General features: G+C 33.8%; 1 protein-coding gene across 1 annotated transcript; it reads left to right on the top strand.

Moving 5' to 3' along the window:
- The first annotated feature begins 6,457 nt into the window (after positions 1-6,457).
- LOC110420908 (NDR1/HIN1-like protein 1) lies at positions 6,458-7,495 on the top strand. Its single transcript, XM_021434310.2, has one exon. The coding sequence runs from the start codon at positions 6,570-6,572 to the stop codon at positions 7,197-7,199; it is 630 nt and encodes a 209-aa protein (XP_021289985.1). The 5' UTR covers positions 6,458-6,569; the 3' UTR covers positions 7,200-7,495.
- Positions 7,496-17,847: the final 10,352 nt, after the last annotated feature.

Genomic DNA, 17,847 nt, shown 5'->3' with positions numbered 1-17,847 from the left:
CCCAGAGTTGAGTAGGGGGGTTGATTTTTCTTCTTCCTGGCTTCTTTTTATTCATTGTCTACTTCTGTAAGAGTGGTTGTAATTTCTTTTCTATCAGGAGGCCATCCCTGCCAATTCTGTTTTGGAAATGAATCTTTCTTCATTCATTAAACCAAGCTTTAGAGACATGTTTTCCTTTTCTTTTTCATCTCAAAATCTACTTTGTTTTTTATTTGATGGGCTATTTCTTATTAACAAATTTCCCCAACTTCCTGTCCGTTTCGTGGACTGAAGGTTGTGGTGTTAATTACTGTTGTATGCATGCTCGTGGCCAGTAGCGGAGTCAAGGCGGTAGCAGAAATAATGGTCTTCATCCCTTAATTTTTAATTTTTTATTATTATATGTATAAAATTTAAGATATATAAATTTAAAATTTTATATAACTATCTTTTAGTCATTTTTATGTGAGATTCTGAATCCGTCACTCCTTCTGACTGACGAGAAAAAGCAAGTACTGAATGAATTTCATAGAGTCCAGAGATCCTTATTGTGCCAAGGCATCTTCTATCGTTTCATTTGACAACAAAAAGCTGCCCATAAATGTATTTACTTGTTTCATTTATATCTCAACAAATTCCTTCATGATTTTGGAACTCTTTTTCTCTTTAATTTAATAAATTTTCAGTACAAAAGACAAGTAAGTAGGCTCCGTGTCAACAAAGGAGAAGCTTCCTGCAATGTGACCCCATGTGAAACTTTGCATATTCGGATGGCTTGACCTTGACATTATCTACCACATGCAGCAAAAAATTAAAGAGAAAAAAGAGTGGTGAATTCTTTTCTTGTACTTGCACCGGCACAGAAGCCGACTGTTTCAATGCATCCACATAGAAATACGCGTTTTGGAAGGTTATCATAATTGGAAAACCCTGTGTAGCCATCTTAATTTTACCCATGATATGCACATTGCAACTTTTGAAACATTAGCATTTACAGCATAGAAAATTTCGTTTTTTCTTTTCTTTTGGTAAGCAACCGTGGTGAGAGACAAGAGTTAAATGCTGGGCTTTTATCAGGATTCAGGGAGATAAAGACTTTACAAAAGTTGCATTGCTAACATTGAAAATAAAGAAAAAAAAATAAAGAGCTACTTTGTTATATATACATGTAATTATCAGCATACTTGGATTGCTTCATGTCCATCCATATCTTTGATAACTAGCCCCTTGAGCCATACCCTTGCCTTGAATTGGTCTTTCTTTTGATCATATTGATGGGAACATCCGAATGATTGTGGACCACAATTTACCACTACTTGTCTCACTGATTTTACACTCAAAGTCATGCAATTAGTGCTTAATCACTTCAATTTAGAGTTAGGGAAAAAAATTTTATTTAATATATTTTATGACTTGATTGCCGCAAAATTAATCCTTTCCTTTCCATTTTCCATCTTTTTCTTACTTTTCTAGTTTGGAGTTTTCTGCCACGAGAATTCCCTAACTATCAATCAAGAGCTCCTTTCTCACTTTTTCAATTTTGTCTCTTTCAGAGCCATGAATTGCTAGAGGGGGCAAAGCAATTTTCTTCAAAAAGGGTCTAATAGGACGTGTGCTGCACGCTCTGAAGTGACCATATGAAAGTGGCAGTGGGAAAGAGAGATGAAAAAGAAAACGAAGAATATACAGAAATCAAAGGAGAATTAGGACTTTTAATTTTATGGATTCAAAGAAGATTTGTGGTAGGGACTTTGAACAAACAACAACGTAAGGGATGGGAATCAGCTTAAATCTTAGTGCCCAAAAGCTGACTTTTGGGGTCCACTAGCGCTATAGACCAAGGCACGTTGAACCCGCAACATGTACTAGAGGATATCCTTGGCTTCTACCACTCAATTTTCTATTCCTCTGGACTTTTATGCTCATTCTTGTTCTTCCATTTTTTTTCTATATTTTAAAACTAATTTCAATCTTGCACTTTATCAATTTAAATGTCTGTTTGACTTAATTTTTCTTTTCAATTTATCGACCTTTTAAAACAAAAAAAATCTCAAATAAGATTTTCATAAACTCTTAAAAAAAAAGAAATCTTTTTTTAAAGAACAAAAGTTTTTAAAAAAGTAGCTTAAAAAAGACTTCAAATATGAGCTTTCTCTTTTTTTCCTTTTAAAAATATACCAACTTTTCAAAAAGTACACTTCTCTCTCAATTGATTTCCATTTTCTCTTTTTTCCTCCTTTTCCAACACAAATCACAATCTCATTCTTCTTTATGCTATCTGTACAAAGACTATTAGGAAAAAAAAAACAAAAAAACTCAACAATAGAATAACAAAATTTGAGATTTTTTGTTCTTACAAAGATTAAGAAAAAAAATTTAAAATTTAAAGTTGCATTCAGGTATTATTTAAATGTTTTCTCTCTTATTTACCATAAAAGATTTTAATGTCAAATACATCATTTTCTCTTTTTTCATCTCTTTTGAGAATTGAAGTATATAGTCCGATTGCTTGCTAAATCAACAAAAATATAATATTATTACTACTATACAAAGTTTGAGAATTGTTTCGTTTTTACATTGATTTTTTTAATTTTAACATCTGAAATCATATATAAGCTTAAAACAAACTTATTCCATTTTGATTTATTAAGTTATTAAAGATGATATAAATATCATTTATGGTAATTTTAACAAAAAATAGAATTTATATAATTTATTTTTTCAAATTAATTACAAAATGGCTTTAACTTAATTTTAAAAATTATTATTTTCATAAAAGTTACATAATAATTTTTAAACTAAAAAAAATTAAACCAAACAAACTCTAAGATTTCAAATCTTTTAAAGCTCATTCTCGAGTCCACTTGAATCAAATACAATTGCAATCGATTGATATATGTTCTTGATAAGAATCCCTTCAATTCTATTACTTATCAAAGAAAGCCCAGCTCAATGCCAAGCTTCTATAGATCTTCAAGTTTTCTGTTAATCATGAAATCGTGTCTATTTAGACAAAAATTATTATAATAGAGCTTAAAAGGCGTGCTATATAGTTTAAAATGATAGTTTTAATCATTAGAATCAGGCTAAAACTAGACCAATAGTATTATATGTGAATAAGGTCTAATAACCTTCTTAAATAATATGATTAATTAGACAGACCAAAACGTACCAACTTGGTTCCTTTAAAATTTAATTAAATATAAATTCTATATTTTTCTCATTTGATTCTAAACATTCTTTTACTTAATTTTTTTTAGAGCTTTCGCTATTTAATTAACAACCCTTTCAAACCTTTCATCAAGAAAACTTGAAAGATATTTTAGATGCCTTTTGTGCCACATGCAAATGTCATACATTGTCAGATGGGAATAAAATGCCATGGGAAACAAAATCAGAAACATATGGGTAAAATAATGTTTTATAGGTTGGATATTGAAGGTAGTTAAGATATCATGATTTCATGCATTGAAAATTCCGCCTGGGAAAGCACTTGCCTAGTTTTCTGGTGTTGGTTGGGCCCTGGTTACATTTTCAACAATTGTAATCCTAACGTGCTCTGTAGGAAGTGGGTTTCCATGCCTTTTATTTCTTGATCTAAGGGGAGGTCTTTTCTTTGATTTTTAATTTTTTTTTAAAATTTAAATTTATATTCTTTTAAATAAATAAATCACATATTAATTAATAAATTAAATATTTAAATGTATTTTTTTATCTTAATTTTAGTGGGGGTTTATTTTGGTTTCACACCTTCTTCACTATGAACACAAATTTTCCATGGAAAGAGACAATGGGTTTCGTAAAAATGAAAGAGAGAAAAATTAGGTCCTCTTTTCAGGGGGGGCCATTGTGAAATTTCCAAGCAACATTAATTTTGTTGACTTTCGTTCAAAGAGAGATAGCTACTCTTAATTGGCTGGCCGACTACCCTACATTTGGAGGGATAAGCTTGTCCAGTTGGAATTGTAATTTAATAATTGCACTACACTGTCATTTGTGATATTACATAAAAATTAGCATGCTTGGTTGGTGAAATGTCAAGAAACAAACAATAATTTAGCTTGAGAAAGAGCTAATAAGGATATCAAGATCTGGGAAAATTTTGTTGTATTCTCTGACACCTAAAACTAAAACAAATGTTAGGTGCTTTTGATTTTTCAGATTTGGTGGTGGTGTCACCCATGAACTCAATTCGTTTTTCCTTTCCCTTTCCATGAAGCAAAAACTTTTACGCAACCTGTAGCTCGAGTGTTAGAGCTAGTAATATCTAGTTAAAGACCAAAGCTCATCATCATGAATAGCTGCTAAAGCTAATTGGTGTAGGTTCTGTCAGGGAATGGTAGAATTGCGGGTTAGTAGTTAGACCTAAGTTTGTTTATTCCATGCAGATCAAACATACTCAAGTCAATTCTAAATTATTACTAGTATTACTTCACTGATCGATTCATGAATTCTTTAGCCAGAAGATAAAGTTTGGCGTAGGAGTAATTTATACATAGGATGCTTTTCTTCTTGTTTTCACATCTAATTGCTATTGATCATTAATCTAAAATTGACATGGAAATAGGTAGCCCCAGAACCATAGTAGGCGCCATCTAACTTATTTGTATACATTTTTTGGGTAATTAAACTAAAAACTTGTATTGAAAAAGTTGTCAGAGAAACGAATAGAGAGTGGATTGTTTTGGTCACACAAGCCGACTTAGTAGCTACATAAAGAAAAAGTGATGCCCCATCTTCAAACTCTATTGTGGTATTAGCCTTCCCCCAGCAACCGAGCAATGGCCACCGAAAAACTGAATGAATATTGAAAGAAAATTTCGATTGTCTTAAAGGTAATGCACTTTTAAACCTTTAGTTTAGAGAGAGAGAGAGAGAGAGAGGAAGACAAAGTGTGAGAACTTTCGAGACCCAAGTCGGAATTTTTCTCCTTTGTGGTAGCCTTAATTAATGACCTATACAATGAAGAGTAGTTTATTTTGTCCAATATGTTGATTGCTCAACGAGAAACAAATACTATTGAAAATAATAAATACTAATATCATGAACATTTATATTATACATGAGTTGTTGGACGATCAAAGTATCAACTGACTGATGTTTCTCTCTCCATGGAGCTTTGATTCCTTTCCCCTTCCCATCACGTTAGGCTTTCAGCCTTTGGGTGGTAGGGAGAGAGAGAGAGAGGGTATATTCTGGAACCCCCCGAGATAAAGTCGGTAGACCAGCTGGAAGCTTCCCTGTCATGATTAGTGGGTCCAGGAATCCAATGGAAACGTGTCGCTCGGATTTTCCCTACCCAGTCCAAATTTATCACATCCAACGGTGATCAAAGCACCTGCTATTATTTTACCTGTAACTCGTTTGATTAATGATTGTTGATATAAAGGCGAGCTCAATAATGCATTAAAGGCATTAATCTTTTCTCAACATATGGAAATCCCGAGTGACATAAACTTTTCTTTATTATTGGTTTTGTTTAATCTTTTCTCTTGCCTTTTTGGCTTTCTAAGTTTGATTAACGAAAGGTGAGCTCTCCTTTCTTGACTTGGCGCTACACAACCAAGGGTTATCAAGTCTTCGTAGAATTTATTACTAAGTCATTGCAGCAACTTTTTCCTTTTCATCAGACCCAAAATATTTGATTATTCATTTGAGTAAATTGTTATACATAAATATATTTAGCTAATTGCTCTTTAATTGGCTTGATATTTCAACATTAATGAAAATAAAAAAAAAAAGAGAGTAAGAAAATTTAGTTATAAGCATGAAAAATGCGCCTGGCAAATTGAAATGGCAAAGAAAATAGAAAGTGAAATACTATCAAGGATAAGACAAAGTATGGAGACCAATCATATGAGATGTATCTTTTTTTTTTTGGAAAGGCCATAGTATCACGAAATTGCCCATCTAATGAAAATCAATTCAATCACTTTTCTCCATCACACAAAAGTAGGTAAATGTAATTGGCCTCTTGCTTAGTAGTTTGGCAAGGTTGTTCAAGTAAAATAACATGGTTTTGCACATACAAGGTTTATATCACCATCCACACGTCTTTATAATTATATTTTTCCTATGCCACGTTTAACGAAATCGACTTCACATTGCTCGTGCCGTTAACTACTTTTCCTGGCAAAATTTCAGTGTAATTATTCTAAATATTTGAGATTAGTTATTACTTTATCATGAAACAAATTGATAAAAAGAAATAAAAATATTGTTGGAGCAGATATCTTAAATTTACCCCGTTGTTTCTTTATAAGAAGAAATTAACACTTCTTGGTAGCACTTGCTTAAGTACACTACAATAGTGCTACAGTATAGATACAATCATTTCTCTTCCACTACGCACAAAAACCAGAAACAAATGATACTCGTATTACTAATCAGAATCAGCCATTACCTTTTATATAAAGACAAGCACCCAACACCCGTTCATTTCATTACAACAACCAAAGTAAAGAGACTATTCTCTTTTTCCTCTTTCCTTCCTAAAATCCCATTTTCACGCATTAAAATCAAACCACCCAATCCTTTTTTTCCCCTAACTCTTTCGCGAACTTCATTTTTCACTCGCTCTTCTACCTGCCATGTCGGCCAAGGATTGTGGCAACCATGGCAAAAGCCGCCGGAAACTCTTCCGGAGGATTATCGCCTGCATTCTCATCTTCAACCTGATTGTGCTCATCACAATCCTTCTCATTTGGGCTATCCTTCGCCCCAGCAAGCCCAAGTTCATCCTCCAGGACATCACCGTCTTCGCTTTCAACGCCTCGACCCCGAATTTCCTCACTTCCAATTTCCAAGTCACCGTATCTTCTCGAAACCCGAATGACAAAATAGGGATTTACTACGACAGGCTCGACATCTATGCCTCTTACAGGAACCAACAAATCACCCTCCGAACAGCAATCCCTCCAACTTACCAAGGTCACAACGAGGTCAATGTCTGGTCGCCTTTCGTCTACGGAAACATGGTCCCTATTGCTCCCGACCTTTTCTTGGCTTTGAATTCCGACCAGGCTGCTGGGTCTGTTTTCCTGACTATCAAGATTGATGGACGGGTGAGATGGAAAGTTGGAACTTTCATTTCAGGGAGATATCATCTTTACGTTAGATGTCCGGCGTATGTTACTTTTGGGAGCAAAACTAGCGGGGTTATTGTCGGAGAAAACGCTATCAAGTTTCAGTTCGTGACCAGATGCAGCGTTAGTGTGTGAAGACCGAGGAAGCGGAAGAGGAAGAAGAAGCAGAAGAAACTAACGCCGTTAAGTATATCGTTTGTTTATCTTTTATCTTAATTTCTTTCTCTTTCTCGCTTTTTTTTTTGTAATTTGACGCCGTTAGTATTTTTTTATAAGGGGAGGAAATTGTACATTTTGCTATAGAATAAATGGAGGAATAAAAAATGATAAGAGAGACAGATAGCAAAATTTGCAATTAATATATGTGAACAAGTTGTAGAGATTTTAATTTTCTAAAAAATTGTGTGATTAATAATAATTATTTTTTAATAGCTGCTAATTGAGCAATTAGTGGCGGTTGTGCTGTCGGTTTCATTTAGAAATGACTTGTCTCTTTTCTTTCTCAAATATTGCTTACTTGTCTTTTACTCTTCCTCTCATTTCTTTTTCATTATTGGATCTTTAAAATTTATTTTTCTTAAGGACAGGGAATATTTTCAACCTTAATATATCAATATTTTTTTTTTATAAATGGGTCTATGTACATCTTCAATCTCGGATGTATTTTTTTTTAATTTTTGGTTTTATTTTTGAAAATTATTTCATCCATCAAATTATTTTAAAGTTATATTAATTAAACTTGACCATTTAAATGTATTTGAATATTTCACTGATTAATTAGTATATTATTCTCCAACTTAAAAAATAAAATTCAAATTCCTATCTTTCAATTATAAAAAAAAAAAAACTTGACCATCCAAATCAAGTGTAGAAATCAATATAGTCATCAATTAAGGTAGTGTGCCGTTCTAAAATGGGTGGCCTAAATGAAGTTATGGTTGACATAGAATAGATAAGAAGCAAGAAAAGGATGGGTTGAAGCCGTCTTATTTGTTGTATGTCAATACGTCATTTATCAGAATTCAATGTTTTTCATTTGTTTTAACTCAATTATTTTTTTGGGGATAATTGATTTAACCCAAAGTATGGTGTGTAAACTAGAGTTGTGGTATTCTTTTTCATTGAGGGGTAAGACAAATTTGTTCGAAATATTCGTACACCGCCAATAGCCCAATGGCAAACGCAATTCAATCTTTTTCGTGAGAAAAAATTAATTAAAAAACCATTAAAAAATGGCCATCACCTAACGAACATGAAGCAAAGAAAAGAAACTAGTCATTGAATGGGACGAAACTGTGTTCCTAACTTTCTGTGTATTGGCCGCACATCAAATGGTTTTGGTGACTGGTCTTCGTATAGGAAAAGGTTTAATCTTCACCTAATGTTACTAGGAAGAGGGTTAGACATGTACTACAAGTTAGCATTTAATAGAAGAAAAAAGTGTCACTTAAGTTGGATAAAATCTTTTAACTGACATTGTTAGGATCGGGAGATCAAGCCTGTTTTCACTCTTCACATAAACAAACAAAGGGGTTTTTAAATAACATGGGAATTAACTCTCGTTTGATTTCTAGAAAATAGTAAAAGACAATGTGGAAGAGTTAGAAAGGTGCTAGCCTTGAATTATTTAGAATTTTGTGTTGGAATGTTAGGGATGTGTTCGACTCCCACATGGATTTTTGGTGGTGGTCCTTTTCACTCAACACTGGCTCTCTACCTAATGATAATGGCGTGTTAGAAAGGGACTTCTGTAATTGTCTACTCTCAAAATCAGTCCTTATCTTCCTACTTTAAGTTTTTTTTTAGTGTCTCTGCTTATATTATTGAGAAGGAACAGTGTAATATCTGTTGACAACTCATTACCAAGTTCACAGCAAATTTGTTTTACAGCAAATTGTAAAAGAATTAGTCAGCTGTAGTTAAACTTCACGTGTCCTTCATGTGCTCAGCTTGTCTTCAACCTCGACTTGATTATGAAGGTAGATCTGCCACCAACTCTATAACCACAACAGCTTGACCTCAACTTCAGCATACCTCTTTGAGATTGAGGTTAATCACTCACAGTTTCTTTCTCAGCATCATAAATTGATCTTTGCTTAGACTCTTAGTGAAAATATCTACCAATTGGTCCTTTGAAGAGCAGTATTCAACTGAAATATCACCTTCCTTAAGGACATCTCTTATAGCATGATACTTTACCCTTATATGTTTCATTTGGCCATCATGAACGAGGTTTTTAGCTATTGCAATTGCCGATTGATTATCAATCTAGAGTTTAGTCCCTTTGTCTTGCTCAAACCCAAGATCACTGAGCGTCTTCCTCAGCTATATGGCATGACTAGTAGCCATGGTAGCAGCTATGTGCTCAGCTTTAGATGATTGTGCAACCACATCTTGTTTCTTGCAACACCATGTGAATATGCCACTTTCAAGAGAGATAGAAAAACCTTTTGTACTTTGAGAGTCCTCCAAATTGCCAATTCAATCACTGTTACAAAATTCATGTAGCTCATTGTTTTTCTTTTTGTAGAACATAAGTCCATATCCAATGGTACTTTTGATATATCTAAGTATCCGTTTGGTAGTAATTAGATGAAACTCACATGGCATTTACATGAACCTCGACAGAACACTTGCGTCATACATAATTTCTAGTCTTGTTGTAGCCAAGTACAATAAACATCCAACCACATTTTTATAACTCGAGCTATCAGTTTTTGGACTTTCATCATCCTTCAGTAGATTGATGCCTGTTACCATAAAAGTCTCTACTATCTTGCAAGACTCCATTTTGGAATGTTTAAGCAACTTTCTTGAGTACTAGTTTGGTGAATATAAATGTACCTTGGTCTTTGAATAAACTCCAAACCTAAGGAAAAGGTCATCAAACCAAGATCAGTCATTTCAAACTCTTCTTTCATCTGATGCTTGAATTCTTTCAACAATGTGTTGTCATGACCTCTTATTAACAAATCATCAAAATATATTGAAACTATCAAGCTGACAACACCTCTTGTTTTCATGACATACAGAGTCAGCTAATTGAGACTCTTTCTAAACCCCCTACTGCATAGATAATCATTGATTCTCTCGTACTGAGCCCTTGGGGCTTGTTTAAGCCCATATAAAGCCTTAAAAAATTTACAAACTTTCTCTTCGTTGCCTTTAACCATAAAACCTTTAGGTTGCTCTATGAATATGTCCCCGGTTATCAAGACATTCAGGATAGTTGATTTTATGTCCATTTGTCTTATATTCTAGCTTTTTTTTAGTAGCTAGAGTAGTTAAATGGTATCAAGGTGTGCTACTGGCACAAATGTCTCGAGATGGTTGACTTCATAGGTCTTAGCAAACCACTTAGCTATTATACGAGCTTTAGGGTTGTGTAAAAGCCATCAACATTGAGTTTTGTCCTAAAAACCCATTTAACCCCAATAACTTTTTGATTTGTAGGTCTCTTCATAAAAATGTAAGTTATCCTTGTTAATCATTTCCATCTTTTCCTCCATTTCTTGAAGCCATCTTTTATCTTCTAAAGCATCAACAAACGAATTTAGTTCCAAAATAACAGTGTTGAATTTATCATGTATATCTTGAAAAGGTTATGTCTTTTTATCACGACTCAAACCAAGGGGTTCATGATCGGCGCATGAGTCTAGCAAGTTAAACCCATGAGACTTAAGCAAGCCTCAAAATTTCTAAACATATTCACATTTCCAATGATTACCAATTCCACATATTCATGTAATAATTAAATTCAAATACATAAACATGGCCCTCGGCCTGTAATTTGTATATAATATTTTATATGTTTCTCATAAAGCTAAACATAGCCAGTCATAGTGAGTCCGTATCGTACATCCTTTATACAAATACAAATGGAACATCGTGCATGGCATACTTTACAAACTAAACCAAATCCAAAGGTGAAAAGCCTATACAGACTCAGCAAAATGACGTATTAGGATGAAGACTAACTAAATGCCAAATATGTGTCCATCCAAATGACAACACTAGCCACATAATCCCGTAGCTTCACTTATCTGCTTATGGTACAACAGAGGGGTGAGTCATCTAATACTCAGTAAAAGGATATTATCATAGCATAATATTTCACATATAAATTATATTTAGGCCTATCTAGCCATAAGACATTCATATTCAAACATCTCCAAGTTGAAGGTGCGAAGATCATCCTAATATGCTACATGCACAATTCATCATATTAAGCCTTGCTAGATTGCATCTCAACAACATATCATATCCACAATTCCCAAGTTCTATATCCTCACATCAAATCATATTAATTCAAGGCTTATTCTTAAAGCTGTTATATTCAAACTAAGCCCCATAAGCACTCCTCAATTGCTTAGCACAACCTCAAATCTCATTTACATATAATTTGCTTATCTTAAAGCTTTTCATCAAATATCATTAAGAGTTAGTCAGCACATGTTCATATTTCAAGTCAGATCATGCCATACTGATGCATGTCATCATAGTCAAACAAAATCAAATGAGTGGTATTGCCATGGACATCATTAAATCACACATGGTGCCTAGTTGCAGAGAACAAATCACGCTCAAGGCTAAGCCACTGATAGAACATTGAATCACACATGTGTGAAAGTAATCGGCAAAGAGTCAAATCATGCGTGTGCTAAAGCAATGGACGGAGTATCAAATCATGCACTTTCCGAAGTAACGAGTGGATAATCAAATCATCGTCTGGACCAATCTCCCAATGGACAACATCACTAGAAGAAATCTCAACGGGTGGCATCAAAGCACTATAGGCAGGACTAACACCACCGTCCCTATTTACCACCATCCCTGCAAGCACACATATAGTCATAAAGGTTAGACTCAACTCAACCTCAAATCAAATCAATGTCCGAAATTCATCCCTTAGACGAAACACATATCTATAAATTAGGCCATTGTGCTTGTGACATTCCATATCTCCACATCAAACCACATTTTAAATTCAACGAGCTTCAGTCATCTTTAAGCTCGATATAATTCTAAGTGCTTTCAAATCTCTAAGGCATCATTTGATGGAACATAATCAATTTACAAGCCCTTATGCCTTTAACCTCACATAAGTATTCATTATATTCAATCCAATTGATCATGGCTTAACAACCCTACACACATTCTCAAATCACACACAAATACATGGACATTCATGCATATATCATGTCCATAAACAAACATGGCCTTTTAGCCTCACCTACTTAACATCACCTTAATTGTTGTGCCATTAACCCAAACACATATCATGCTCGTATACCTTATTGGGTAGTCCATTCATTATAATTTGGCCCAGTTCTTAGTTCATAATTCTTATTGCACCATGGGTAGGCCTCTTGCTCTAGGGCCTACATACAATGGGATTTCAACACAATGCCACCATGTGGCTCACCACAAATCATACCAGCATAAATTTCATATCTCAGATAACTAATTAGCCTAGGCATCTTCATCTAGGTATATAATCATATTTGATCTTTAGCTTATGCACGTACCTCTAGGCAAGCATACTTATACACACATGTGTATACATATATCATCATTCTACCTAAGTATAAACATCTAGGCATACACAATACTTAATACCATGGTGGCACATGTTATTATGTGTGATGCATCACATGCATTTAATTAAATCCTACTCACAATGACAAGTTTGAAAGTGCTCCATAGCCAAGCTTCGATCTTTAACCTCCAATCATTTTTTAGCTCACAAATGCATCCAAATTGCTCAAGCTTCCCTTAAACACATCAAAAATTAAAAAACTAATTAAATCTTAGCTTTTGAAAAATGCCAGCTTTTCTAAAATTAACTAAATCCTTAGCAATCCAACATATATGCTTAAATCCTTTCATAATGAGCTAAATCTATACCTTAGAGGCTAGATTATTGACTTCATATCTTTTTGATGATAACAAAACAACCATCATTTATTAATGTCTAACTTAACTATTTAAGTTTGCAAGATAAAGCTAATCCCCTCAATAAAATTAGTGTTTAAGGGCAAGATCACAAAATAGATAAGTTAATAAATTAGAGTGAGAAAGAAGAAAAGGGTTAGTAAAGACAAAACTTTAGTAACTGATTAACAGGGAGCCTTAATCAGTTAAAGCATGACTAGTTGTCAGGTTGAAGCAAAACAAAAAAATCTTACTTAGTTAACACTAGGCTTAATTGATTAAGAAAGTGCCGAAAAAAGAAAAACAAAGGTGTGTTAATTGGTTAAGGCATATGGTTAATCAGTTAGAGCATAAAACCTGAAGAACCTCCTAGTGCCAAAATTGAAATTCAAAATAAGTTTGACCATTGAAGGGAGCCAAATTGGAGTAATTCAAAATTCAAAGTTTTTCTAACTGATTAAAGCTTGTTTAATCGGTTAAGGTTAAAGGAAGTGTAGCTCTAATTAGTTAAGGGGAGAGTTAACCAGTTAAAAGAAGTTTGCTTAGTAGAGAACCTTGAAGACTGAGATCTCTTAATCGATTAGAGTCTCCTATAGTCTGTTAGCACAGTGTACATAGCAACAAGATAATGTAAGGCAAAAAAGTTGTAATCAATTAGAGCTGCCTATAAGGAGTTAGCTAACTCTATCTGCCCAACTGAATTTAAACATTAAAGAACAAAAATAACTGCTAGAAAGGCATCAGAGTTGTTCTTAATAGTTAGAATTTGCCTGGAACAACAAAATCTATCTTGAATAGCAAAGACAGCCAGTTTGAGCAAAATGCCAAAAAATACCTTCACCAAAAACACTTGTCTTTCATTCTTATTCTTGAAAAAGTTTTTGAGTTTGATTGTAATCTTTCTAGATTTGTAATGCTACCTAGTTGTACTTTTTTTTCTTCTTTTTCTTGGGAGTTTAGAGTGTGGGAAGCACTTTAGAAGTCATTGTAAGGGATTTGAGCTTGGGTTAGAAGCTCACCTGGTAAATGCTCAGTGGAAGTTGTCAATTCCACTGGTATAGTGAAATTGGGTTAAAAATCCTTGATTGAGAGATCAAGGTAGTGGATGTAGGTTAAGAGGATTGAACCACTATAAATTTTCTTGCATGTTCCACTTCTTTCTCCCCTTTCTTACTTTGTGTCTTTTAATTCTAGTAAGTTTTAAACCATCATTCCTTTAGCTGATTAAGAGCTCTACAAGCTCAAAAAGGTAGACCTTAAAATTTTTAGTGCTATGCACCCCCTCTAGCACTCCAATGGGATCAAAATGGATTGCATGATTCTTAGCTCCAAATTCACTTCAAATAGCTCCAAGAATCGATTTGTGGCTTAGGGTTTCAAATGGGTAGAGATAAAAAGTAAAAACCATGAAAATCAAGCTTTTAGGAGTGAAAACCCTTACCTTTAACACTTAAAATCCAAGATTTGTAGTTCGAGTTTGAAGGTTTTGAAGGGTATAAAATTTGAGAGAAAAAGGTGAAAAAACAAAGGCATATGAGAGAAATGAAGGAATTTTTAGGTTTTAAGGCTTTTAACCCTGTTTTAGGCTAATTTGGTAGCCTAGGATCAACTATGGAGGGTCTATAGTCAATCTTGGACTAGAAAGTTTTCTTATTTGCCCATTTACCCTTCATAGGATTGACTATGGGGAGTCTATAGTTGTTCTTGGACCAAAATGTTTGCTTTTTACTTAATTTTCCTTCACAATATCAGCTATGAAAGGTCTATAGTCGATCTTGGATTAGACGACATTCATTTCTTCTATTTTCCCTGTCTAGGATCAAATATGGAAGGCTTATAGTCCATCTTGGATCAGAATGCATGACTTCCTTTGCTTTTACTTCACAAGATCTACCCTCTATGCATTAGGATAGACTTCTTATGTCTAGATTTGTAAAAATTATTCTTTTGAAAGTATAAACCATCTTAAATGTCTTCCATAACCTTAAACCATTGATATATGACTCAAATCTATTACTCAAATACTTAAAAAAGATCAAAACTCCAATCTATGCATTAAACCTTTATATTCCTCAAATATGTTCATAAAATTTTGTTTTTTGCCTACGTATCATAAGGCATGCTTTCTACACTTAACACATTCACATATCATTAAAGAAGTCTCCAAACATACAACAAATTTCAAGATCATTCTCCCTACACATAATAGTTCATGTACATACTCCACAAGCATACACATCGGGTTCAAATTTACTCTTCAATAACTTAGCCTCTATCGCATATGGGCCATGTCAAAATCAGAGGTGTTACATTCTCCCCTTCTTATAAAACTTCATCCTTGAATTTTGTTCAATCAAAGCAACATCACACGTTTAAACATATTTGACTTGAAATTTATCTAGGAGCATCTCAATGCTACGTACCCCAAAACATCTTCTTATTAGATAAAAGCTGATTCAAGGGCTATGCCATCACCCTCACACCTTAAAATCATAACTAATTAGAGCCTGGTTCATGCATCAGCCATGTCTCACTTGCAATTATAGAGCATTAATCTCCATATCCTTAAAATACTACACATTAATGTTCCATTAACTACTAGACTCATAATCATCAGTCTAGTCAAATTTTGACAAGTCCACGTAATAATCTATTAACATGTTCTCAAGCACTTATATTGTAAGCTCATATAGATCATCCACTTATGGATGTTAAGCCATACATAAGTTCCTAAGAAAACATTGAAGGCACTTCTTGCAGCCTTTCCTAAAACTAATTAATAATTGATGATACCTTTGAGTTTGTACATACACATAGGATACATCTAAACAGAGTTCTAAACAATTCGTTGGGATAGTTGGCCAGACCCTCAAATAATTCATATGCCTCGCTTACTAGCATTGGCCTTTGGCCATCTCTGACCATTTCCATTTACTAGGTTTACTTGTACCCCACCTTAAACATCACATATTTTTTCAAAAGCCAATATTGCTTAACCGAATTTATACTAAAGACTTTATATATTAATTCTCTTTAAGCTCCTAAAGCACAATTCTCATGCATTTAACGTATCCTTCCAAACTGCTTAACACAGAATGTTGGCCTTAAACACGACTACAAATTTTTCAATTGTCCCTTCCAATGCTCGAATCATAACACCAAATGTGGTGGATCATAATTCAATATTTGCCTTATCTTTATCAGGCACTCTTTACATATGAAGGAAACACTTTTTACATGTTCTATGTCTTTGCCTCCATAGCATATCAAGTTCGGAACATTGTCAAGTCTACATCAGGTAAGAAATCATTACCTTGCTCCAACCTTTTCATGTATTCTTATCCTCACAGAAATTCCATGCATTGCATGTCACATCAGTCATAGCTTTCTTTGCGGGTATATACTCATATACTACTCGTTTACTTATAAGCCACTCATGGCCATCCGAATTTGCCCTCTAAATTAGGCTCATTATTATCCCATCAAATATAACTCTTACCCTGATAATCGACTTCATTATCTAGGCTCACATCTAATATCCAAATCAAAATCATTGATCAAAATAAGTCTCGGAAGCTTATTCAAATAGAGTTGCCCACCAAACACATATAAAAGAGTGATCCTTCTTGGATAGTATCAATATTTGTTTCATTAGAACAAATATGTCCAATGATAAAATCAATGATGCCACATCAAAGTCATTGTCCAGTGTCAAAGCCGTTGACGGAATATCCAAGTCACAGGGCAGGATTCTCCACTCTCATAAACTCATGTTTTACACACCATCATTTTCCCCTTAAAGCTAGCACTTAATTGGTTGCAAATGATCTAATATTTAGGCATATGGTTATGCTTATAGCCATAATTGCCAATAATCTATCTAGAGATAAACTCATTTAAGCCATAATCACCAAACTAGGGGATTTCTAAACATATTTCAAATTTGGGCCATAACTTAAAATCATGGTCTCTCAATATTCAAGATCAAGGGTGTTACATTCATTAATAGCAAGCCTTTCATCTTCAACATCTTGTTCATCCGTATTTTGTATAAGAACTTCACTAGTGATAGGAACTTCACTAGCAATGCTTAAATTCTCTAAGCTTTGAACTATATTTTACTCTCAACTCCATCTAAAACTTGCATTAAACTTAACATCATGGTTGATAATGATTTTGTATTTTTAAACATTGAACAACTAGTAGTTTTTGGAGGTATCACCACATCCCAGATGAATGGTGACTTGAGACTTTGAGTCAGGTTTTCCTTTCGCATAAAATATACACCCAAATATCCTTAAATGTGTAACAAGGGGCTTAACCTTATACTAGGCTTCATAAGGACTTCTAGACTTAAGTGCTCTTGTTGCAAAAATATTTAAGAATTTTGCTACTTCATTAACTGCTTCAATCCATAATTTAGTTGGCAAATTCTTCCCAAACAGAAACAATCTTGCCATTTCTATGAGGGTTCTATTGGAGAGAGTATGGCGTTGTTCTTAGATGCTTAATACCATAAAAAGTTAGAGAATTTTCAATCAGACCATTATCTACTTTTAATATCTTCATTGTTAAGCTCGTCTCATTTTCCACCACGGCTTTAAATTTGATAAATTTGATTGACACCTTAGATTTCTCCTTCATAAAATAAACTTAACAAAATTTGGTTAGATCATTAATAAATATTAGATAATATGAGCTCTTATTAAGTGAGGAAATTTTCATAGGCTCTCAAACATCATAATGAATAAGTTAAAAGTTTTGTCTTTGCTTTTCAATCACTATTTTTAGGAAATGAGTTTCTATTCTACTTACCATTGAACATTTACGAGCACTCAAATAGCATGAA

This window comes from Theobroma umbraticum, unplaced genomic scaffold (genome assembly GCF_002168275.2).
Source record: "Theobroma umbraticum cultivar Fairchild unplaced genomic scaffold, ASM216827v3 scaffold_86.0, whole genome shotgun sequence".
NCBI classification, from domain to species: Eukaryota; Viridiplantae; Streptophyta; class Magnoliopsida; order Malvales; family Malvaceae; genus Theobroma; species Theobroma umbraticum.
The sequence above is the reverse complement of the archived record's forward strand: the minus strand, read 5'-3'. Positions and strand labels throughout refer to the sequence as shown.

What these genes read in the sequence shown, in the direction of transcription:
- LOC110420908 (XM_021434310.2), top strand. Translation starts at nt 6,570, where the DNA reads ATGTCGGCCAAGGATTGTGGCAACCATGGCAAAAGCCGCCGGAAACTC.